The sequence below is a fragment of the Sus scrofa genome, chromosome 5 (assembly GCF_054392235.1).
Source record: "Sus scrofa isolate SSC_HxYL_T2T_F1_AM1 chromosome 5, Sscrofa_HxYL_maternal_Yorkshire_Landrace_v2.0, whole genome shotgun sequence".
In the NCBI taxonomy this organism is placed as follows: Eukaryota; Metazoa; Chordata; class Mammalia; order Artiodactyla; family Suidae; genus Sus; species Sus scrofa.
Window position 1 is genome coordinate 22,877,955 of NC_139387.1, and position 26,691 is coordinate 22,904,645.

The 26,691-nt window shown below is 34.8% G+C and overlaps 3 protein-coding genes and 1 pseudogene across 4 annotated transcripts in view; 1 reads left to right on the forward strand and 3 right to left on the reverse strand.

The window, feature by feature from the left end:
* LOC146403204 (uncharacterized) overlaps positions 1-26,691 on the forward strand; it is a 732,844-nt gene that overhangs the window by 247,821 nt on the left and 458,332 nt on the right. The gene's annotated exons all lie outside the window — the stretch shown is intronic.
* Positions 5,705-6,643, reverse strand: LOC110258871 (olfactory receptor 6C3-like). The gene has a single exon (XM_084955858.1). It carries the CDS (start codon positions 6,641-6,643, stop codon positions 5,705-5,707), a length of 939 nt encoding a protein of 312 aa, XP_084811984.1.
* On the reverse strand, positions 13,723-24,988 carry LOC100153881 (olfactory receptor 6C6-like). The gene has a single exon (XM_084957843.1). It carries the CDS (start codon positions 21,825-21,827, stop codon positions 20,868-20,870), a length of 960 nt encoding a protein of 319 aa, XP_084813969.1. The 5' UTR covers positions 21,828-24,988; the 3' UTR covers positions 13,723-20,867.
* Positions 14,777-19,281, reverse strand: LOC146403205 (olfactory receptor 6C74-like; annotated as a pseudogene).

Consider the following 26,691-nt stretch of genomic DNA (forward strand, 5'->3'; position numbering starts at 1 on the left):
TCCTTAATCTGTCCTTCAGTTGTTTAACCTTCTCATAATGTTTTTACGAAGCCTTTCATCTTTCTATTGCTGTTTGTAATAGGTATTCTTTGCTTGTGACAATAACAGTCTTTTCGTCAAGTTATCAACACGAATTTTAAATATCATTTACTCTACAAAACATGGTACTAACTTCCAGAAGAAACATATTTTTTTAACATAGGGATTTTTATTTTTCCCATTATAGCTAGTTTACAGTGTTATGTCAATTTTCTACTGCACAGCAAGGTGACCCAGTCACACATACATGTATACATTTTTTTCCTCACATTATCATGCTCCATCACAAGTGACCAGACAGAAGAAACATATTTTAATCACAAATTAATCTTAAGAAAATTTTATAGACATGAGTATAACATCGTGTACTATAACTGGGGCTCTGGGAAGTACTTCAAATGCCACTGACCAGTATCACAAGCCTGATAATTCTGAGAATAGACTTTTGGACCAATTAACCAAGGTTTAAAACAAGACCTATGTGTGAATCTAAAACAAGACAAATCAACATTCTCATAATCTTTGTTGCTAAGTGTCTCTAGTTACAATATAGGTGTCATATATAATGCTTAATTTAAAAGGTTATTTTGAGAATGAAATGAGCCTCTCTATATAAGGTTAGATATACATCTGATCTAAAACTCTCAAGAGACATTAGCTGCCCTGGAGGCAATGGTTACCTTAGTGGAGATAGCAGTCAAAAAGTAAAGAAAAAAGATGGCTTCAATCATAAACAGGTATATGGACTAAATTATACTCAACTTTATCTGCTAGGTGTAAAGTCCTGAAAATTAGGTTAGCTTATTTAAAGGCAAAGTCCACGTTGTCATGCATATAGTGTATTCTCAACTTGTCTGGAGTACAGTCGAGAAATGTGGTCTGTAGGTGATTATGAGGCAGGTGGTTCATTGAGAGCTTTCATTTGAATCTAGGAATCTTTGCGATCAGTTTTTTATTTTAAAGAGCTTGCTGTGTTAACTGTATTGAGGACGGGTTTTTGATGCTGGAGTTAGGAAGACAGCATGGAGAGATAATCTTGTAAACTCATTGAGTTACTTGAGAGTTAAAATGCGACAGTGAACATGTATGCAAAGCTCGGGTAGCTTGCTCCCTAGATATTTTGGAGAACAAAGTGGCACAAACTGTTAAACACTTGGATATCTGGTATTAATGAAATTACTCTTTTTCTTTTAAAGTTGGGTCTTTTAGGGACTTCTCCTCTGCTTACTCCTGCACAAATTCACTCATATTTTAATACCTTTTAAGAGTATTACTGTTATCCTCTCCAATGGAAAAAAAAAAAGACCTATAAAGAAATCTCTATCCATGTTGCTGCAAATGGCATTATTTTGTTCTTTTTATGACTGTGTATATATACCACATCTTCCTAATCCAATCATCTGTCAATGGAAATTTAGGTTGTTTCCATGTCTTGGATATTGTGAACAGTTCTGCAATGAACATGCAGATGCATGTGTCTTTTTCAAGGAAAGTTTTGTCTGGATATACGCCCAAGAGTGGGATTGCTGGGTCATATGGTAGTTCTATGTATAGTTTTCTAAGGTACCTCCGTACTATTCTCCACAGTGGTTTTACCAGCTTGCATTCCCACCAACAGTGCAGGCAGGTTCCCTTTTCTCCACACCTCCTCCAGCATTTGTTATTTGTGGACTTATTAATGATGGTCATTCTGACTGGTGTGAGGTGGTATCTTGTGGTGGTTTTGATTTGCATTTCTCTAATAATCAGTTATATTGAGCATTTTTTTCATGTGCTTGTTGGCCTTCTACATATCTTCCTTGAAGAAATGTCTATTCAGGTCTTTGTCCATTTTTCAATTGGGTTGTTGGCTTTTTTGCTGTTGAGTTTTATAAGTTGCTTATATATTTTAGAGATTAAGCCCTTGTCAGTTTCATCACCTGAAACTATCTTCTCCCATTCCATAGGTTGTCTTTTTTTTTTTTATGGTTTCCTTTGTTGTGCAAAAGTTTGTCAGTTTGATTAGGTCCCGTTGGTTTATTTTTGCTTTTATTTCTGTTGCCTTGGGAGACTGACCTAAGAAAACATTTGTCTGGTTGATGTCAGAGAATGTTTTCCCTATGCTCTCTTCTAGGAGTTTTATGGTGTTTTGTGTTATGTTTAAGTCTTTAAACCATTTTAAGTTTATTTTTGTGCCTGGTGTGAGGGTGTGTTCCAATTTCATTGATTTACATGCGGCTGTCCAGTTTTCCCAGCACCACTTGTTTCCATTTTATATTCTTGCCTCCTTTGTTGAAGATTAAGTGACTGGGTGTCTGGGTTTATTTCTGGGTTCTCTTTTCTGTTCCATTGGTTTCTATGTCTGTTTTGATACCACACCGCTGTTGATTAGAGAAATGCAAATCAAAACTACCACCTCCCACCTGTCAGAATGGCCATCATTAACAGGTCAACAAATAACAAATGCTGGAGAGGGTATGGAGAAAAGGGAACCTTATTACACTGTTGATGGGAATGTAAATTGGTACAACCACTGTGGAAGACAGTATGGAAGTACCTCAGAAAACTAAATATAAAACAACCATATGACCCAGCAATCCCACTGTTGGGTGTACATCCAGACAAAACTTTCCTTGAAAAAGACACATGCACCCACATGTTCATTGCAGAACTATTCACAATAGCCAAGACATGGATATAACGTAAATGTCCATTGACAGATGATTGGATTAGGAAGATGTGGTATATATACACAATGGAATACTACTCAGCCATAAAAAGAACAAACTAATGCCATTTTGCAGCAACATGGTTGGAACTAGAGACTCTCATCCTAAGAGAAGTCGGAAAGAGAAAGGCAAATACCCTATGATATCACTTATATCTGGAACCTAATATATGGCACAAATGAATCTTTCTACAGAAAAAAAACTCATGGACTTGGAGACCAGACCTGTGGTTGCCAAATGGGAGGGGGGGGGAGTAGGATGGACTGGGAGTCTTGGGTTAATAGATGCAAACTATTGCATTTGGAGTGGATAAGCAATGAGATCCTGCTACATAGCACAGGGAACTATATCTACTCACTTGTGATGGAGAATGATGGAGAATGATGTGAGAAAAAAAGTATATGCATATATGTATGACTGGATCACTTTGCTGTGCAGTAAATTGACAGAACAATGCAAATCAACTGTACTAGAGAAAATAAAAATCACAAAATAAAAAAATTAAATCTGTGTTACTTGTTAGAGACCCAATTTAATAAAAAAAATGCAGCAGTAGTAAACTACCTAGGGTTTCAGAATAAAGAGGCCTATGTAGTGGTTTTAGTAGATATGATGTGAAGTAGTACCTCATAGACTACCTGAAATAACAGAGAAGACAGGTGATGTAATTTTAACTTGCCTGAGAATGGGAAGAAGTGAGAATGGGGACGTCTTAGATTAAATGTACTAGATCCTTATCATCCTCTTTGGTAAATAAGTAGTAGATGGGACAGTTTAAAATACGTAAGTAAAGCATTCATTATACCTGAATGATTAATTAGTGGTTTAATCCAGAGATTATGCATTTTTATGCAAATTCATCCAGGTTGATACATAACAGAATCAAAACTCAAAAGATTATTGACAGAACCTCAGGTTTTACTTCTATTGGATTGTCTCAATATATTATATGTTGTCTTGGGGGTTTTTTTGTTGTTTTCTGTGTTCTTAAAATTTCTGAAAATTAGATAGTACCCTAGGATTATTATATCTATTTTCTCAAAATGGAAAAAGTTTAGGAGTTCCCGTCTTGATGCAGTGGAAGTGAATCCAACTAGGAACCATGCGGTTGCGGGTTTGATCACTGGCATTGTTCAGCGGGATGAGGATCCAGCGTTGTGGTGAGCTGTGGTGTAGGTTGCAGACACAGCTCGGATCTGGCGTTGCTGTGGCTCTGGTGTTGCTGTGGCTCTGGTGTAGGCCAGCAGCTACAGCTGTGATTAGACCCCTAGCCTGGGAACCCCCAAATGCCATGAGTGCGACTCTAAAAAGGACAAAAGACAAAAAAATAAATTAAAAGGTTAAAAATGATAATGAAAACATGTAACCAATTATTTTAATAGTCATCATTTTACTGAAATCATATTCATGACATATATCTTTTACAATCCAGTTTATTAAGTTGTACAAAAATCTGTAAAATTGTTCAGTAAACTTCGTACTATATGTATTTTCCCCTGCATTTTATTCTGCTTTATTAAGTAGTATTTTTCAAACAGGTTTTATTCCATAACCTATATGGGAGAAAAAGAATGGATATAAATATATATATACATTTATGCATATATATGTTTATAACTTATTTTCTCTGATGTACACCTGAAACTTATTCAATCCTCAACTGTCCTCCAATAAAATTTTTAAAAATGTTTTATTCAAATCAAGACCCATGGTTAAAATGAAAAGGAAATGAAAAAGAAATTATGGTTTAATGCATATATATTTCTAGAAAAAATTCATGAAACATGGTGTATATCTATGAAAATATTTTTATTGTTTTTAATTTTTTTTGTCTTTTGTCCTTTTACGGCCACATCAATGGCAAATGGAGGTTCCCAGGCTAGGGGTCTAATCAGAGCTATAGCTGCCAGCCTACACCAGAGCCACAGCAACGCCAGATCCAAGCCGTGTCTGCAACCCACACCACAGCTCACAGCAATGCTAGATCCTTAACCCACTGAGCAAGACCAGGGATTGAACCCACAACCTCATGGTTCCCAGTCAGATTCGTTTCTGCTGCTCCACAATGGTAACTCCTGTTTTTAATATTTAAAAATTTTGGTTATGACACAGAAATTGATTTGAGTCAGTCAAATTCAGACTATGACCTACAGTTTAAAAATTCTTAAGATAATGTTTAGTTTATTATACTGTTTTGGCTTTGCTGATAGGAATCATAGCTATATAACTACATATCTATATTTATGACAATCTGAAAAGAGTGAATACAATGGGTCAACATCATTACCCTTATTTACTGTTATTTACAAAGTCTCCAATAAATTTGAGCAGTATCCCAAATTATTGAATGGAGGTTTTAGGGGATGGATGGAATCACCAAATAACTATTGTATTTCAATATCAATTTTCAAACTAAACCAGTAAGACAACTAGTTTCTATGGAGAGTGATTTAACATAACAATTATTTTTTAAGAGAAATTTTTTCTAACTTGATCATTGAGATTAATGGTTAATCTCTACTACATTGTATTCCTTTCATTAAACAGTGTGTGCACCAATAAAATAGTGGAACTACAAAAAACATAAATGAATGTCTTACATAGGTTGTAAGTAAGTATAGTAAAGCATGGTAATAATGATTACATTATATGCTACATTAAATATAATTTAGATAAAAATAATTTAATGCTTGGCTAATAAAAATGAAAAGACTTTGAAAAACTTAGGTCAACTTCTTTCATATATTCATAGGAAAAGGAAATGAGAAAAAAATACCCATTGAGGAATATAAAGAAAATTAGCTTCTTTAGAGCAAAGATATTTGTGAAAATGACATGTGAAAAGAAAGATGAATATTAAAGCAATGAAAGCAAAAAATAGACATTACATTCAAAAACACTGTTTTTAGTAGAGTTTCCTTTGTTCCTTTCTTTTATACATAAAAAAGACAGCAAATTCATTTGTTTGAGAGAGAAATAACCCTGTGTATCATATTCATAAAGGCTTTTTTCACTTGTTGGTTACGTAAACTGTAGATGAAAGGATTCAATAGTGGTGCAACAGAGGTATTAAGTAGGGCAATTCCCTTGTAAAAAGGTATTCTTTGTTTGACTGAAGGTTTAACATACATGAAGATGCAGCTGCCATAAGAAAGGGATATCACAATCATGTGAGATGAACATGTTGAGAAAGCTTTTTTCCTCTGATTAATTGATGGGAATTTTAGAATTGTTAATGCAATATAGATATATGATATTATCACTACTGCTAATGTGACCACAAGTGTCACCACAGCTGAGATGAATCCCATAGTCTCAATGAGATATGTGTCTGAGCAGGAGATCTGCATCAGGGGAGTTGGGTCACACCCAAAATGATCAACAATGTTGGAAGCACAAAAGTCAAGCTTTAGAACTAGGAGAAAAGGTACAAAGATGGTAAAGAACCCAGCGATCCAACAACTGAGGACAAGCTGAATGCAGATTTTACTGTTCATGATGGCTGTGTAATGCAGGGGCTTACAGATGGCAACATAGCGGTCATAGGACATTGCTGCCAGCAAGTAAAATTCAGATGCTCCAAGAAGGAAGGCAAAAAAACATTGAACAAAACAGTTGTTATAGGAAATGGTTTTGTCTCCAGTTGCCAGCATAACCAACAATTTAGGGATGCATGTAGTAGTAAAGGAAATTTCTAAGAAGGAAAAGTTCTGAAGGAAAAAATACATGGGTGTCTTGAGGTGAATATCCACCAGGGTGAGTATAATGATAATGAGATTTCCAGTGATGCTTAGCAAGTAGGTGAGAAGAAGGAAGATAAATAATACAACTTTCAGTTGTGGGTCATCCGTCAAACCTGCTAGAATAAACATGATCACTCTTGTATGGTTTCCCATTAATGCTCTTTACTTACAAATATCTACATAGGATAAAAAAAATAGAAGGGAAAAAAACAGTGATCTCATTGGGAAAAGAACAGGGATAAATATTGTTTAAGCAAAAGTTATCGAAGTGACATTTCACATAAAAAACACAGTCCTCGTTCATGTTTTAATGATGGTTATGCCAGGAGGAGAAATAGTTTGCATTTCTAGAGTATCTGCACAGAGAATTCAATGTTTAGTTTCCAATTTTACCACATAATAACCTATGTAATTATATTAATGGTTCATTGACTTTATGTAAATAAATTCAAGGAAAATTGGGGGAACTTTCAACATGGAAAAATGCTTTTTCCACTTAGTTTTGGACAACAGTTGTGATACAGGCCATTTCTTGTTAAATTAAGAGGTTTGCATAATACAAGCAAATGACTACCTGTCAGAGGAGTATATCAGCCTAGGTTTTGTATTTAATAGTTACACACACACACACTCACACACATTATCTAAATCTCTGTTACCATCTCTACTCTTCCCAATATGTATCCCTCACCCCCCAAAAAAAAGAAAGAACATCCTGGTAATTTTAATGTGTGTAACAAGAAATAGCAGTTTTCCTTTATAGGTTTTGATGCTGAAACTAGACCAGATAAAGTGAAAAAGAAAAAAAATAGGATATAGGAACAGATGGAAATATATAAATATGTGTTCAAAAAGTTGTATGAGATGTGAGGAATTAAAAAGAAGAAAAAGGTAGATGACACAAACATTTGGAAACATAGACTATGCTCTTTGATTGGAAGAATCAATATTGTCAAAATGACTACTACCCAAGGCAATCTAAAGATTCAATGTAATCCCTATTAAATTACCAAGAACATCCTTCATGGAACTAGAATAAAATATTTTAAAATTTGTATGGAAACACAAAAGACCCCAAATAGCCAAAGCATTATTGAAAAAGAAAGACAGAAATGGAGGAATCTTGTTCCCTGACCTCAGACTCTACTACAAAGCTACAGTTACCAAAACAGTATGGTACTGGCACAAAAACAGAATTATAGATCAATGGAACAGGATAGAAGGCCCAGAAATAAACCTGAGAACCTTTAGTCAACTAATCTATGACAAAGGAGGAAAAAACATACAGTGAAAGAAGGAGAGTCTCTTCAATAAGTGGTGCTGGGAAAACTGAACAGCTACATGTAAAAAACAAAATTCAAATACTTTATAACACCATATACAAAAATAAACTCAAAATGGATTGAAGAACTAAATATAAGGCTAGATACTATAGAATTCCTAGAGGAAAACATAAGCAGAATACTATTTTACATAAATCACAGCAATATCTTGTTTGATCCATCTCCTAGAATAAAGACAATAAAGACACAAAAAAATCAGTGGACCTAATTAAAAGATTTTGCAAGCAAAAGAAACCATTTAAAAAAGAAAAGTTAACCAATAGAACTGGAGACAATGTTTGCAAATGATGCAACCAAAAAGGGCCTAATCTACAAAATACACAAACTACTCATACAACTCAACAAGGAAAAAAACAAACAACCCAATCGAAAAATGGGTAGAAGACTCAAATAGATATTTCTCCAAAGAAGATGTATAAATCACCAGTAGCCACATAAAAAGGTCCTCAACATCACTAATTATTAGAGAAATGCAAGTCAAAAGTACGACAAAGTACCACTTCACACCAGTCAGAATGGCCATAATTAAAATATCTTTGAAAAACAAATGCTGAAGAGGGTGTGGAAAAAAGGGAGCCCTCCTTGACTGTTTATGGCAACATAATTTAGTACAACTTCTATGGAAAATAGTATGGAGGTACCTCAGAAAACTAAATGTAGAACTACCATATGATGCAGCAATCCCACTCCTGGGCATATATCTGGTCAAACTTTCATTCAAAAAGATACATGCACTTCCGTGTTCTTTGCAGCACTATTCACAATAGCCAAGACATGAAAAGAACCTAAATGTCCATTATCATTTAATCCAGATGAATGGATTAAGAAGATGTGGTACACATATACAATGGAATACTACACAGTCATTAAAAGAATAAAATAATGCCCTTTTCCACAGCATAGACACAACTAGAAATTCTCATACTAAGTGAACTAAGTCAGGAAAAGAAAGACAAATAAAATATGAAATAATTTATATGTAGAATCTAAAATATGGCACAAATGGTTCTATCTACAAAACAGAAACAGATCACAGATGTGGTGAGCATCTTGTGGTTGCTGGTGAGCAGGGGGAGGGAGTGGAATGGACTGGGAGTTTGGGGTCAGTAGCAAACTACGACATTTAGAATGGATAAGCAATGGGTTCCTATGGTATAACACAGGGAACTAGGTTCAATCTCTTGGGGTAGAATATGATGGAAGATGCTATGAGGAAAAAATGTGTATATACATATCACAGGGTCATTTTGCTGTACAGCAGAAACTGACAACATTATACTAAGTCAACTCTAATTTTTTAAGAAAAGAGAAAAGTATAGGCAAAGCTAGAAAGGCAAGATGGATTTTTAGTGAAAACATAGTGAGTTTGAGTAAAAACGTTTTAAAAGATTTAAAAAAGTAAATAGTAATTAAAATTTAATAAAACAAAAATTTATAAATTAGTACTTAAAATGTATAACTTAGTAAGTGAAATTAGTAAATAAAAATTGTGAGAAGAAAATGTTGACCAATGAAATTTATCTTCATTTGCTTCTCTTCTTTAAACTTGCCATTTTACTCTGTTTAAAATACAGATTAAAATGATGAATAATTTTGTGATCAACATGCCTAAGAGACAAGGAGTTTTGGTAAATTGTAACTACATAATCAGTCTCAGAAGTATTGAGAAAATTTTAGGAGGCATATATTTCCCTATCATAAGGTATTCAGATGTATAGCTAACATGTAATTAAGGAAACATTAACTAACTACAACTGATTTCAACACTGAACATATATCAAGTGAGAGAGTTATATTGTTTAGGTTTGTACCGCTATCAAATTGGGTATCAGGATGAAGTTTGAAAAGTGTATTTTATAAAGCTGCCTTCTTAAAAGTGAAATATTTTGTATGAATACTTTTAGACCAGATATAGTGTATTTCTTTAACAAAAAAAGATTAATGATATCTCTAGGAAAATTTTCCTTCCCCAGTATCTTCATCATCACGCATATAAAATGATTAAGGTTTTGTGATGGACACTAGATAAGACAATTTATTTCTATGTTGAGAATATAAGGGTTTTATTTCTAATCTCTGAAATATTTATTATTATTATTATTGAAAAAGCAAATATGTAGTTATTATTGAAAAGGCAAATATGTAAATAAAAATAAACATATAAGGACAAGTAACATTTGTTTCCAGTAATATTCTGAGGAGTTTACAGGATTCTAAGATAAGACAATGAGATCTGCTGTCAAAATCATGAAATTAGTAATGCAGATAAATATGAGCAACAGAAAAGACTATTATTTTCTCTGGGCATTCATTTTACATTCACATAAGTTTGCAGCAATGTATTGTAAATGTTTCTTTATTTACACAAAATGACTCACCAACAATTATATAGGAAGGCATATATCTAAACACCTGAATCAAAATTTTGTGGTGTCAGAGTTCCTGTCATGGCTCAGCGGTTAATGAATCCGACTAGGAACCATGCGGTTGCAGGTTCAATCCCTGGCCTCGCTCAGTGGGTTAAGGATCCGGCATTGCCTTGAGCTGTGGTGTAGGTCGTAGATGCGGCTCGGATCCCGCATTTCTGTGGCTGTGGTGTAGGCTGGTGGCTACAGCTCCGATTAGCCCCCTAGCCTGGGAACCTCCATATGATGTGGGTGTGGCCCTAGAAAAGAACAACAACCACAAATTTATGGTGTCAAATTATCTTTGTCTCAACTCCAACGATTTCACTCAGAAATTCTTCCCAACACACACTGTAAAAACATTAATAAAGTTCACATTTCAAAATCAATAGAAATCAGCCTATGAAAGCAAAAATGTTTAGTTGTGTTAGATATTGTGAAAGTGAGATAAATTTAAAAAGGAAAAGTTTTTGAATACTAAATTATCAATGTATCCCATACACCTTCCTTCAATGGTTTCCATAAAACAATATTTAAAAGGTTAGATAAAGGAGGTTAATCTTAATGGTAAAAATAGAACAAAAGTGGATTAAAATATATCTAATAGGAAATATGATTTTAGAATTTTTGACTTGCCAATTATTTTCATATTTTTCAGTCCTAAATCAGGTTGTAAATAATATTTACAATTTCAGATGTATTTTAAGAAGAAGTAAACACAGATTTATTCAGAGAGAATCCTCTCTGATCAGTATTTACCTCTTTTGGCACCATGCTGAACAGAGCACACTGATGGTCCATCCATCTCTGAAGGGATCTCACTCAATTTCTCAATATGTGATTTATTTTTTTAATCTATCTAGAGCAACCATGTACAGGCTTTGGCTAGCATTTTTTTTTCTTCAGATTTTTTGACTAGATTTATTAAATTTTCCCATAGTATAATACTTATTGATGTAAATTACTTACATTTTTCTAAGTATCACCCACTATGCCATAAAAATTAATCAACACTTGATTCCCATAGAGTATTTATGCTTTCTGTGCCCTGAAGGAAAATACATAAGGATTATAGTGAATTCTCAAGAGGATATGAAACCCAAGAACAGTAATCCCAAAAGATCATGAAGGCATTATACAAGTGTTCTCCTCAGGCATTAAATATTTTTAAAGTGAAATCATATATTACAAAAAAAAAACAGTTTTAACTGTGTCTCCAGAGATCTCAGTATGAATTTCTCCAAAATTTGTTTTTCTTCCATGCACTCATGTTTTGAAATCACAAATGCATAGGTTGGATTTGGAAGCATAAAATAAAATACTTTTGTTGTCTTTGGTAATGAAAATTAATATAAGATGAAGAACTTAGCCTGTCAAGGAAACATTGTACCTCAGGATATAAGCAACATTGTTAATACTCCAGATACACCTAATATTTCATGTGCTATATGACTTCAGTTTCTTTCCTGAAAGCTGTCTTTACTCCACATACTCATTTTGATATTTTCTGTTGGATCTTAAAGTAATAGTTAATAATACATAAGCAATCTCCCCACTTCTTCTATATTAATAAGACTATTCATGTAAATGCCTGGCCTTCCTTGCAACTTGTTGTGGCTCTGTGACTAAAGTCTGTGCAAAGGATGTAAATGGAGACACCTGTGCATCTTCTACCGCTCAACCTCTGCTAAAAGGGATTTGTCCTTCTCTTCCTCTTTATCCCCCTCACTGTGGAAAAGTAGATGTGATGCAGGCCATTGTGGAGGCATGACTGCGATCAGTCACAATGGGAATGGTGAATAAACAAGACGGAACACACTTGGGTTCCTGACATGATTGTAGACCATACCAACATAACAACACAATGATTTTAGGAAAGTTTCAGCATACCAGCCTGAATATTTAAGTTAAGACCAAAATAAATTATGTTTTGGTCTAAACTTCTCTGATATCTGTGTTTCTCATACTTTCCCAAATCTGTATCATTTAAATCTATTTCTTTGGACTGATATTTCCTATTTAATTCCTTTGCTATGTCGCATATGCCTTCTTTCATGAGACACTCTTCTTCCTTCAATTATTGGATAAGCATTCCTAATACCAATTATTTAAGTCTTTAATTTCTTAGCTCTTTATTGAAATAATTAATTCTAATTATTTTATAAACTGCAGTAAATGTATGTATATCATCTTTTTCTATTTTTCTTATTTTCCTGGGTTGTGATCTTTTGAAACTTCTTTTGGTATGCTTGTGAATTATTTAATGTATATGCAAAACCGTATAGTCATTAAAAACTTGGATGATGATTGAGCCTACAAACATGATTTAATTTATTCTGGCACACGGGTAAAGGAAGATAACCTTGACCAAAACAAGGAATGTGATTATTCAATCCTGCAGTCCATGCTTTTAGAGACGTGACGGATTCGTTGTGTTTCTTCATAGAGTGCAAGATTTCAGTGCTCTGAGCTCAAAGTCTAGGTTTTGACCGAGGATCCTCCATTTTGGCAAATTGTAAATATAAAATTTTGTCTTCAGACACTAGAAGATAGCAGGGATTTCTGCCTCGAATCTTTATTATTTAGATGATACTTTGCACTTGGGATATAAGGCTTCCACTGCTTGACACTTAGAATTTATCATGTTTATTTAGGAAGAAAAACACTGCAAAACCTCAGGTTCATTAACCTTCGATTTCTTTTTACAGGGGGTATTTTCTATCCAACACAAGTCTTGGTTTGCATTGACAGGTGTGGATTCCCATCTGGTTCTCCCCAGTGACACATGAAAGAAGGCACTGGCTCACCATGTTCTTCCCAAACATTTACTACATGTTATGTTAAAAGGAACAAGAGGCTTTCAGAATATGTGGAGAATATAGTTCCTCTTACTGGGCATCTTTCTCTCCAAAACTGTGGCTCCTCAAATCCTAAGTGGTATTTTTGCTTTCTAATGACCTCAAGTCATTTTCGTTGATGGTTTGGGAGGCAGATTGTTCTTCCATAAACTCTTTTACATAGGAAAATTTAGCCAGTTTCCGCTAATGCAAATATTTTGTATTAGCATTCCACTTTGTCAAAATAAATAAATACATGTACCCCCCCATTTAAAAAACACCAAGAACACAAGGGTTGGTGCACTACTGTTAACTAAAATCCTAACTTTATTGTATTTCATTAGTTTTTCACTAATTTCCCTTTTCTATAATAACACTGTCTAATCCAGTTTACTGAACAGCATTTACACAGGAAGTCTCCTTAGTCTCCATTTGATTATTTCTGTCTTAACTTGTTTTTCATATACTTTCATATACTTCTCGGTTTGGAGTATTTGTGTGTGTGTATGTGGGTGTGGGGTGTGGTTGTGTTTTATTTTCTTTTTTTGTCAAATACTTTTAAAAATTATCTTCTACTTGGGTTTTTCTCTCTTTAACTTTTGCCTTCTTTTTCTTCCTTTTTTTTTTTTTTTTTGCTTTTTAGAGCCATATCTGGAATACATGGAAGTTCCCAGGCCAGAGGTTGAATTGGAGCCACAGCCGCCAGCTTATGCCACAACCATGGCAATGTGGGATCCTCAACCCACTGAGCAAGGCCAGGGATTGAACATGTATGCTCATAGATAATAGTTGGGTCTGTAACCTGTTCAGCCACAAAGGGATCGCCTGTCCAACTTTTGCCTTTTAATTGTGCTATGTCTTGGTTTGGGTCTCCTTGGGGTCAAATTTTTGATACTCTCTGTGTTTCCTGGACCTGTATAACGCCTCCTTCTTCAGGTCAGGAATGTATTCAGACATGATTTAATCAAATACATTTTCTGCTCTTTTCTTTCACCCTTCCCCTTCTGCAATCCCTGTAATCCAAAAATTAGTATGCACGATGTTACTCCAGAGTTCCCTTAATCTATCCTCATCAAAATAAATTTCATTTTCTTTTTGCTGTTCTAATAGATGAGTTTTACTCTTCTCTCTACCACATCATGTATGTATTTTTCTATATCAGATACTCTGCTGTAAGTTTCTTCAAGTTTACCTTTTGTCTAGTTTTTTGTTGAGGGTCTCACTTTGTCCTCTATTCTTTTCTTGGGTTCAGCGAGCATTTTTATTACAATAGCTTTAAATTCTATCTGGTAAATTTCTTATCTCCATTTCATTAAGTTTTTTTTTTTTTTCCCCCAGGACTTTATCTTGTTCTTTGGTTTGGAACATAGTCCTCTGTCTTTTCATTTTAACGTTCTCTGTTTCTATGAAATTAGATGAAAGAGTTACCTTCCCGGGGAACGAAGGCATGTCCTTGTATGGGAGCATCCCTGTGCAGTCTGTGTGTGCCCAGGGGTTTTGATGGGACAGCTGGATTTGGAATGAGCATGTGTTACATCTTCTCCCATGGTGTGCTTGGAGCCACCACCTTGGTGTGGGGTAAGGCTGGTGTTGGAGGGGTTAGAGCCAGAGCCAGGTGCAAAGTGGGGCTTCTCCAAGGTTATATGGTGATCTCCCCCATGGCCAAGAGCAGGGCTGGGGCCTGATGGGTTGTGCCACAGTTCAGAATGAGCCCTGTGTCTCTCCTGGATAGCAGCTGTCTCCATCTTGGCAGGTGCAGTGCCAGAGCCGAAGGGCCAGGTGCAGTCTGGGAAGCATGCTGGGGCAGTTCTGGCAGGCTGACCAGAGCACCAGGCAGTTTTCAATCTGTTGCCTCTGCACTAGGAATGGGAGCAAGCAAGTCTCTATACACACTCTTCCTGGTTTCCTGAAACCCTCTAGTAAGCCGTCCTGATTTTCAAACTTGCTAAGAGGGCTCATCTTCTTGGTGCTTGGTCATGTTCATCAGTGAAATCGGCCTGTAACTTTCCTTTGCTGTGCAAATGCTTTTAGGTTTACTTAGATGCCATTCATTTATTTTTGTGTTGTTTTCATTACCCTAGGAGGTGGATCAAAAAATATTGTACTGATTTATGACAAAAAGTGTTTTGCCTATGTTTTCCTCTAGGAGTTTTATATTATAAGACCTTACATGTAGGTCTTTAATCCATTTTGAGGGTTGTGTGTGTGTGTGTGTGTGTGTAGGTGTGGTTTTAGAGTAGAATTTCAAGAATGCTGTCCGTCCACTTCTATAATTATTTCCAGCTCTTAGAGCTCTAAAAGTATTTATTGAGGTGAATAATGAATGAGTGAAAAATGAACATAGTTCTCTAAGGTCTGGGATTTCCTGAGTATGAAGAATTTATCCTAGAAGATCTTGGAGCCGAGGTCTTGTTCCCCTGGGACATAATTTTAGAGATTAACATCCAGACCCATGTGAAACTCATGGGAAAGTTAAATTACTTTAATAGTAATGTAATTTACTTTTCTACTTTACCCCTCTTTTCCTGATTCTTCCTTTATCAGAAGATGTAGAGCAATCCTGTAGACACATAATTTTCAACCAGGGTGCCTAAGGTGCCCAAAGTAATAGGAACTCATTACATGGATTTCAAATTTCATAATAACGGAATCTTCAATAGTATCCTAGTTAATGGGAGTAAATTGAATAAGAAAGTGCAAGAGAAATCTCATCTGTTCTAACTTGCCCCCGATACTGACATCACTTGTTGGGCATTACCAGTGATAAAAGCAATTTCTAAGGCAATGTCTTTGGTTTATGTTCAAGTTATCTATATTGAATTGTCTGTTGCCGGCTCATGACATACAGCTTTCTTAGCGGTGCTCTACGTGGAGTGGAGAAACCAGGATACCTTTACCCAGATACTTTCCCCCTGTTTGGTTCTTATTTACAGTATATTCATGAGATGTATTGTTACAAAATTGGTAAATTGAGAGAGAAGCAGAGGCTATTATATTGGAGAAGTATTTGTGTTCAACCTGTTGAGTAGAGATGAGATCCCTAGTGGATTCTCAGTCCAGAAAAACTACCAACTTTACTGCTTAGGCTACAAATCAGTGCTTTCTCAAAAATTACCGAGAGCCACTGCCATGTCGCACAAAGCTTTCCTGAACCACTCTCTACAGGGCTTCAACCTGAGACCTTCGGTATTAGTTTCCCCAGTAGTAGTCTAAAAACCTTTGTACAAACACTGTTTTCTTACCTCTTCAAAATAAGTTGAGTCTTGGAATCTGTTACATTAAAAAATAGTAGAAGATGTAATTCCCAATGTGGCTTAGTTGAAACAAGCCAACTACTATCCATGAGGATGCAGCTTCAATCCCTTGCCTGGCTCAGTGGGTTAAAGATCTGGCATTGCCAGGAGCTGCAGTATGGGTCACATAAGCAGCTGGGATCTGGTGCTGCTGTGGTGTAGGCTGGCAGCTACAGCTCCAGTTTGACCCCTAGCCTGGGAACTTTCAGGTGTTGCAGGTGTGGCCCTAAAAAATAAAAACAAAATAAATAATAGAGGAAATTCATTTGTAATTTGGATGGACTCCTAAATGAGCAACAAAATGGTTGGTGGTTCATTTCTTTCTCATTAAGGGACAATTCCTGATGCTCCAACTGTGTTGGAGACTAGGAAGTGAACAGTAAAGGCACTAGGATATAAAAGAGTGACCTCTTTCAATCACTTTCCTTCTGACAGACAAACTATACTCCAGAAGCATAAAACAATAAATGTTTTCAGTGACTGTTATTTCAAAATATGATGTGGACTTTTTACACTAGTCAAAGTAAATATTTCAGTCTCAGGGAGAGATTCCTATGTGAATAAATATACCGAGATGTAAGAATAGGGTTGAGAATGCAAGCTATGAGAAAAGGATACCAGCGATTCTGCTAAATTACATCAACAAAACGGAATTAACTAAGGATACAGACATCAGCATGGGTAAACCTCAAATACCTTATTTTGAGTAAGAAAAGCCAGACATCAAGTTCATGCTTTGTGTGTTTTTAAAAAAATTCAAGAAAAGGTATAACTCGTCTATAGTGACTTGAAAGGGTGTTAGTGGGCACCTGGATCCAATGGTGGGATGACTCTGAAGGAGCAATGGGAATTACTGCACTGCTTAATGTCAAGCCTCTATTTTTATTGTTCCTTGAGTATCAGTATTTGCTCAAATCCATTATTTTAAAATTATAATATGTGCTTGCATGTATGATACACTTTTCCCAATTTTCAATTGTGGGTCATCTGTCAGTCCTAGAAGAAAAATTTCTATTGACTGGAGTAAAAAATGAAAAAAGAAATTGTGGTCTAGTTAATACACATATCTTGAGAAAAAATCATGAAATGATGTGTATCTATGGAAACCTTTTTTTTGAGGTTTTATATTTTATAATTTGGTCATGACGCAGAAATTGCTCCAAAAGAGCCAAATTCCAGTTTTTGACTTAAAGATCAAAATTCCTTAAGAAAATATACCTCTGGTAGGAGATACTACTATATATATCAATGTATCTTTCTTTATAATAAACCAAAAAAGAATAAATACATAAAGTTAGCATTTTTCTCCTTAAGTAAACCTTAACAGTAACAAATTTTTCAGCTATAATTTAGCACTTGTAATGTTAAAATTTCTCTAATAGAAACTAAATACTAGTTTCTATGGAAAATGTGGTAATATAATTGTTTTTTTACATAATAAAATTGGGGGGGTGGCTGTGTCCACAGCCATGAATTGAACCCATGACAAGGCAGTAACCCAAGCCACTGCAGTGACAATGCTGGATCCGATCCCTCTGAGCCATTAGAGAACTCTTAAGTAAACATTTTCTAATTCGAGCAGCAACACTAATGGTTAATCTCAACTATAATTTTCTTTCATTTCATTAAATAGAGTGTAAAAATAAATTGGTAGAACAACAAAACCATATAATTAAATGTTAGCCATAATTAGGCTGTAACAAAGTACCAATCAAGATGGTAATAGTATTATACAACATGCAACATTAAATAAAATGTAAATTAAACACATTTTATATTTTTGGCTAACTAGAATCTAAAAACAAAGGAAACAAAAAAAATAGCTCACTTTCAAATATTCAGAGAAAAAGGAATTGAAAAGAAACAAAATATCTATTGAAAAATATCAAAAAAAATCTTCCTTTGAACTAAGATTTTTTTGTCAAATAAAGCTTGAAAAAAGACAAAGATGAATATCGAAATGAATATATATAAAAAAGAAAATCTGTATAGAAAGCTACCATGAATACACTGCTATTATTAGAGACTCCTTTGTTCATCTGTGCAATAACATATTCATTTGTTTGAGAAGGAAATAACCCTGGGTATCATATTCATGAAGGCTTTTCTACTTTTTGGTCCATAAACTGTAGATGGAAGGGTCAAAAAATGGTGCACAGAGTGGGGCAGGGTGCACCACAGTTCCCTTAGAAAAAGATACCCTTGTTTTGAAGGGTTAACATACATGAAGATGCCCCTGCCATAAGGAAGGGATATCACAATCATGTGAGAAGAACATATTGAAAAAACCATTTTTTCCTCTGTTTACGTAAGGGGATTTTTAGAATTGTTAATGCAATATAGGTATATGACATGGTCACCGTTACTAACGTGACCACAGGTGTCACCGCAGCTGAGATGTATCCCATTGTCTCAGTGAGATGTGTGTCTGAGCAGGAGATCTGCAGGAGGGGAGTTGGGTCACGGTAGCAATGATCAGCAGTGTTGGAAGCACAAAGGTCAAGCTTTAGAACTAGGAGGAGAGGTACAAAGATGGTAGGGAACCCAGCAAGCCAACAACAGAGATGCACATTTTACTGTTCATGATGGTTGTGTAATGCAGGGGCTTACAGATGGCAACATAGTGGTCATAGGACATTGTTGCCAGCAAGTAAAATTCAGATGCTCCATAAAGGAAGAAAAAGAAAACAATTGGTCAGTATAGCTGTTATAGGAAATGGTTTTGTCCCCAGCTGCTGTCATAACCAACAATTCAGGGATGCATATACTAGTAAAGAGAATTTCTAAGTAGAAAAGGATTCTGAAAGAAAATATACATGGGTATCTTGAGGTGGCTATCCACAAGGCTAAGTATGTGTGCCCTTTTCCCCTCTCCTTCCTTTGAATGTCTAGGACATTCAAAAGTAAATGCATATACAGTGAAAATTAGAAAGTAAATCTGCATGCTCCAGAAGCATTGAATGGTAGTTTTCAGTGACAGTCATTTCAAAATATGATATGGACTTTTTACAGGAGTCAAAGTAAATATTTCATTCTTGGAGAGAGGTTCCTCAGAGAATAAGCACACCAAGATGTATGAATAGGGGAAGGAAACCAAGCTATAAGGAAAGGACAACAGAAATTGTCCCAAATTACATGGGAAAAATGGAATGAATTAGGGATGCAGGCAACGGCATGGGTAAACCTCAAAAATTTTATGTCGAGTAAGGAAAGCCAGACATCAAGCCAAACATGCTTGGTATGTTTTTAATAAAAAATTTAAGAAAAGGAGTTCCCGTCATGGCGTAGAGGAAACGAATCCTACAAGGAACCATGCAGTTGTGGGTTTGATCCCTGGCCTCACTCAATGGGTTGAGGATCCGGTGTTGTCCTGGGGTGTGGTGTTGGTGTTCGGCTACAGTTTGGATTAGACCTCTAGCCTGGGAACCTCCACGTGCTGCGGGTGCGGCCCTAGAAACACACACACATAAAAAAATAATTTAAGAGAAGACATAACTCATATATAGTGTCTGAAAGGATGTCACTGGGTACGGGAATCCGATGATAGGATGAGCAGAAATGACTGTGAAGAGGCTGAAGGAATTATTGAATTACTAAATGTAAATGCTCTCTATTTTTATTGTTCTATGGGTCTCAATATTTGTTCAATCTATTGGTTTAAAATTATTTTATGTGCTTGTATGATCAATAGACTTAATAAACTGGATTAAATTAGCAACTGGAATGAATCAGGACATTTTAAATTTACAAATGGAATAAAATACATGGAAAGCTCTCCAAACTCAAATATAAATAATTGTACCTTGAATTTCTTTCATGGGTTATCATTTGTAGGCCTAAGATTCTAATATTACATAAGCAAATTTAACCAAAGCCTGGAGTTCAATTATTTCTGCAGAAAAAAATAACTATTTAATCATTGAATCTCTCTAGGGGAAACTTATAGAATCTAAGTTCCTTTGCACAATTTATACCTCTGAATACAGCTACTTTAAAATATTTATTTCCTTATTTATCTTTAAGTGTTCAGTATCAATGGTGATTTCTCTTGGAAAACTATTTTGATCTTTAAAGTCAATCTGAGTTCTACCTTTTTTCATCATAAAATCACTTGCATCATATAATATTTATCAGGTTGTGAATTTGTCTTTCACAGTTTTAGCAGAGCAAAATATTAGAAGCAGATGCAATGCTTAGCAAGCAGCACACATATGTTGAAATAATAAGGCTCAGTTTTAGAAAGGAGTCAGCACAGTACATGATAGTGCATTGATGAGAAGACAGTTCTAGTCAGAGATGGAATTTAATATTCTGCTTGAAAAAGGCAGTTTACTAATAAAGAGTAAAATAGTCTCCTCAGAGAGAACAGAGAGAAGTGTAAAGATAAGGCAGACTGACTAAACCTAATGGCATAAATCATTAAAGGGAAAAATGGCATAGCTTTGAACTAATGAATTGAAAATTGTATTCCGTTTCCCCACTCATGTTTCAGTAACAACTTATTTATGTGTACATTTTGTTTCATTGTTTTGAAGATAACAAAACCTTTGAAGCATATCCTTGAGAGCGTCTTTCACCTGCTGATTCCTTAGAGTATAAACGAAGGGGTTTAGTAAAGGAGCAACAGAGGTATTGAGCACGGCTACACCTTTAGTTACGGTCACCCTTTCCTTCGCTGATGGTTTCATGTATGTAAAGATACAACTCCCATAAGTAAGAGAGACAACGACCATGTGTGAGGAACAGGTGGAAAAGGCCTTTGTTCTTTGTTGAGCAGAAGGGAATTTTAGAATGGTTTTGATGATGTATGTGTAGGAGAGGACCACTAACAGCAAAGTGACGACAAGTGTCACCACAGCTAAGACAAAAGCCATCAATTCTATGAAGCTTGTATCTGTGCAAGAGAGCTGCAAGACAGGAGAACTGTCACAGAGGAAGTGATCAATTATTTTGGAAGCACAGAAATTCAGCTGAAGTCCCAAGGCCAAAGGAGGAAATATAATTAGGAAGCCAGCTACCCAAGAGCTGAGGACAAGCTGATGGCACACTCTGCTGTTCATAATGACTGGGTAATGCAGAGGTTTGCAGATGGCAACATAGCGGTCATAGGACATGGCGGCCAAAAGGAAAAACTCTGTAACTCCTAATAAAAGAAAAAAGAATAATTGTGTTATACAACCATTGTAGGAAATTGATTTGTCTCCAGTGAGAATGCTTATCAAGTATCGTGGAATGCAGACTGTTGTGAATGAAATCTCTAAGAAGGAGAAATTTAGAAGGAAGAAATACATTGGGGTCTTGAGATGGGGATCCAGGAGGGTGAGGAGGATGATGACGAAGTTCCCCATCAGGCTCAAGATGTAGTTGAAAAATAGAAACAGGAAAATCCCAATTTGCAATTGTGGATCGTTTGACAATCCTAGGAGAGTGAAATCTATTTCCATTGATTGGTTCTTCATTTTTTTTTTTTTCTCTTCTCAAAGCTAGAGAAAACAAAAATGATGTTACAAGTTGGAAAACATTTTTCTTCACTCTCAGCCATCGAATTTTACTTATTCAGAAACACATCTGTGATTAAATGTTTTCTAAAATCTACTTTGTTTCCATCAAAATGAACATGCCAGTCAGTCTAAAGTCAGTTATCTTCATATAAATGCTGTGATTTTCCCTTGACAAGATTTAAGTTCTATTTACTACTTAATAGAGGATTTAGTCATTTGAAATTTAACTCCAGAGTTGAGTTAGTGTTAATCATTGACCCACCTTTAGAAAGCCTTACCCTAACAGACTATTTAAATATTCATATTTTTTATTTCCCGAATTTTGCAAATATCTCAAGTAATTTTGATGCCATTTATTCATCAAGTTTCATTTATATTTCTTTCTTATTTTTAGTAAAATTTTCTTTCAGTTAATTTTTTTAACTTCATCTTTGTTTTTCATCATTATGAGTGGTCTTTAAATTAAATATTTAAAAAATTCTCAGAATTAGCAATGCCTTAAATCTGTATGACTTAGGAAACAAAACAGACAAAGCTAAAATTAGTGTCCCTATATTTTTATCATTCTTTTACTTTACTTAATTTATAATAATCATATGTTACTTTCCCTAGTGCTGTACAGATTATGTTAAGAAGCTGTATCTTTTCATTTGAATATAAAATTATTTTAAATAATTGCAGTTCTTGTCACTAAGTTGTGCTACAGCAATATTTCATAGTTACTAATTATAATTTGGTCTTGCTAATTATATTCATTGTAGCAGAGCAAGACTGCTTTGTCCTAGCAAATTTTCGTAATTGGCAGACAATATTCAAAAAGCTTTCTTGGACATCCTGTCCTAGTGCAGCAGAAAGGAATCTGACTAGGAACCATAAAGTTGAGGGTTCAATCCCTGGCCTCGCTCATTGGGTTAAGGATCTGGCATTGCGATGAGCTGTGGTGTAGGTCACAGACTGGGCTCGAATCTGGCATTGCTGTGGCTCTAGCGTAGGCCAGCAGCTACAGCTCCGATTAGACCCCTAGCCTGGGAACCACCTTATGCTACAGGTGAGGCCCTAAAAAGACAAAAGACAAAACAAACAAAAACCTTTCTTTATGCCTTTTTAAATATGAGCTGTCATAGAAAATATCAAATATCACATATTTTCCTTTTCCTTTCTATTGAATTTATTCAAATATGTTCATTTACTTTTCTAGATAACATTATTCTTTACATAAACATATTATTTTTAAAGTTACTGAATCACTAGAATCTTTGTTTTAAACATATTTGAATGGTTGCCATCAGTTTTAATATGTTTACTAGTCATAAACAATATGGTAAGTTCTTATATTACAACATAAAAATATTTCTATTTGACTTTCTCTTCAGTTTTTCCATTAATTACTCACCTTTCATGATATTAAAAATCTGAATCTACATTTTTTATTCATTATATGTAAAAGTTTTATGACACTATAGACTAAATATAGCAAATAAATACATAACTTTTTTTTTTTTTTAATGGCTGTACCCAAGGCATATGGAAGTTCCTATAGTACAGGTGTGACAAAGCCAGATCCTTTAATCCACCATGCAGGGCTGGGGATTGAATCTGCACCTCCTCAGAGACTCAAGCAGCTGCAGTTAGATTCTTGACTCAGTGTGCCACAGCAGGAGCTCCTGGACATTACTTCTTTATTTCATTTCCTACTTTTTGTAATCTTCTAAGTTTTACTAAACACACTAATTGTCTTCAACTTTAAACTCAGTATAAATGTGCTTGCTAAATTTCTACAAGATGTAAAAAGTAGCTGCTGTCCAATTGTCCCTCCATGATGTACCCAATACAACCACAAATACACATTAGATAAAGCAAATGACTTAAAGACATCTGTGTATTGAGAGAAAGGCCCAGGCAAACATAAAAGTACATGTTACTGTATTTTTTATATATACATAGTGAAATGACATAGAAAATTTTAACTCTCCATCAAAAGGAATAGATCAAATAATATAAAGACAAAGTTAATTTCTTACTAGTACTTGCAAAAATTTTCCCCAATGTCTGATTCAGAAAAAAGGTTAAACTTAATATTTGACTTACCTTACACAGAGTATATTGAAATTTCTTTTTTGTTGTTGTTATGGTATATGTTAAGATATAGAGACCAACTAAATTAAGAGTGATGATTATCATTTCAAGACAGTAATCAATTATGAAAGGAAAAATACCCATTTGTCCTTCAGAAGGATTCAAATTAAACTTGAGGTGTTTTATTTATTTTTCAAAATATTTCACGTTTGTCGTTTAAGTTCACATTTACTATATCTCAGTATTCAGACACTAAAGAGCACTGACTTATCTCTAACACCTTTTCCATTTTGGTTAAATTTTCAGAAAGTTTCCTTAACCTTTAATAGAAAGTGTTATATCAAAGGTCAAAATCTAGAAATAAATACAACGTTTAAGTACATCTAAGCTTAACAGATTAAATTTAACAGATCCCCTGAGTCTAACTAAACTAAACTTTTATCTCTTAGCTTAATAAAGACACAAGGGAACCTACTGAAGTTAGCAAACATGATATGTAAAATCCTTCCCAAGAGGCTGGTATTAAGACGGTACTATTTAGTGCAAAATATCTACTCAGTTTTTTTGTTTGTTTCCTGATGTAGGAAATAAATAACAAAATCATCAATTGTTTCATAATCCTAAGGTATATGAGAAAAACCTGCTCATCTACTTTTCTTCAATGAGAAACTTTCTCTTGCTTACTAAAATAACTACACCAACAACAGGCCCATAGCAGACTTTAATGTTACAAATTGATTCAATCTTAAAATGAGGGGTTTTGTTGTACATTTACTGGAATGTTAAGGTTTTTTTGTTTAATTTTAAAAGTGCTTATTTTTGAAACATGAAAAAATAAGACTACGGTGGTACATTTAGTGTGTGACAGTGAGAGCCTATTCAGGAGAACTTAAATATCTGAAACACTGGGACTCTATTGCTATAAAAGAGTATGCTCAAAATATACAAATAATTGTGGAAGAGTTCAAGCTGTAAAATATTACAAAACAAAGTTTTCTGTGGCTTTGTCAAGCTCCCACAAAAGTCATCCAAAGCGCATAAAAAAAAAATACTGGTGTTAGAAAGAAAAATTGCTTTCTTAAGAATTCCATTCATTTCTTAAGGAAGCTTTGGGTCTATTACAGGACTTTAGAGTTAAATGGCAGCCCAGATACTTTTCTCTTATACAGAAAACACATCAGATCAATTCTTTGGAGGAAATCTATCCTTTCTCAGTTGATCTGTCTTTGAATCTTTGCTTAAAAAATCAATTATCTAAAGAGATGTTGTCTATTTCTGGACTTCCTATGATGTTCTATTGATCTATTTATTTGCTTTAGGACAATGCCACACTGCAGTGATTACTGTAGCTTTATAATAAATGTTAAAATTAGGTAGTGTTAGTTCTGCAATATCATTCTTTTCTAAAGTTCTCTTGGTGATTCTAGGTCCTTTGCATTTCTATGTGAATTTAAGAATCAGCTTGTCAGTTTCCACATGCACCCCAAAAAAACCAACTTCATGAGTTTTCCGTGAGATTGCATTGAACATACACATCAATTTCAAAGTAACTGACATCTTGAAAATAATGAGAGTCTGACCTACCAAAACTGTATCTGACCCATGAACATATTTTATCTCATTTAATGTTGAGTCATCTTAATTTTTCTCAGCCATGTTGTGTAGTTTTCAGTGTCATGTCTTACACATTTTGGATTGACACGTGCATATGTCAAGCTTTTATAAATGATGTTTGCATTTAAAAATTAATGGGCATATTATGTAGAAGTAGGATTAATTTTTATATTCTTTATTGTGCAAGTTTTTTAAAAACTCATTTACTAAACATGGTAACAGTTTTGTAGGCATCCTTGGATTTTCCCACTTCGACAAATTATGTCATCCAAGTCAAGTCGGTTTATATCTAATTTTTTCAATCTGAATGCCTTTTATTTTCCTAGACTTTTTGTACTAGCTAGAACTTCCATTTGAATGTTGAATAAAAGTGAGAAAAGTGAACATCCTTGTTTGTTTCCCTGATCTTAGAAAGGAAGTGTTATTTTTTTAACTTAAGTATGCTCTGAGCTGCAGGTTAATGTTAAGTCCTTCATCAGTTTAAGGGAGTTCTCTCATATTCCTAGACTGCTCAGTTTTTCCCAGCCATGGATATTGGCTTATCAGTATCAAATCATTCGTCTATTATGTTTAAATGATTTTTCTTTTGCTTGTTGATACAGTGAAATACATCTTTTTTTTCCAATATTAAACCAACAATGCATTACTGAGATAAAACTTATATTATCATTTTTATATTTTTGATGCAATTTGATATAGTTTTAAAATTTTCTATATCTGTATTCATGAAGATGTGAACTGTCTTTTTTTGGCACTTGCCACCAATCTCTACATGGAGTAAAACATGAGCCACTACAGTTGCTGACCTACAGCACCTCATGAGCAGAGCTCAGGCTGGAGACCAGGAGTGAGGCACTCTGTGCTCTGGGAAAACTGGAAGAACAGGTCTTCAGATAGTTAGATATTTTTAGGAGATTTTATGAGCCCAATTTTTGCTTCTCTTCATATCTAGAAAAACACTAAAATCCCTCAGTCATGACTGATGTCTGTGACTAGTAGTGACCTTCGCAAGACCAGCAGCAAACTTCTGCATGTGCATGGTTGCATGCACCTCCCCCTTTCACCTTTATGACTTATATATTGATATTTCCCCTTTCCTCTTTGGGGCATTTCAGATAGTTCTGAAATACTG

Coding starts and splice junctions, on each gene's coding strand:
- LOC100153881 (XM_084957843.1), bottom strand. CDS start 21,827: ATGAAGAACCAATCAATGGAAATAGATTTCACTCTCCTAGGATTGTCA.
- LOC110258871 (XM_084955858.1), bottom strand. CDS start 6,643: ATGGGAAACCATACAAGAGTGATCATGTTTATTCTAGCAGGTTTGACG.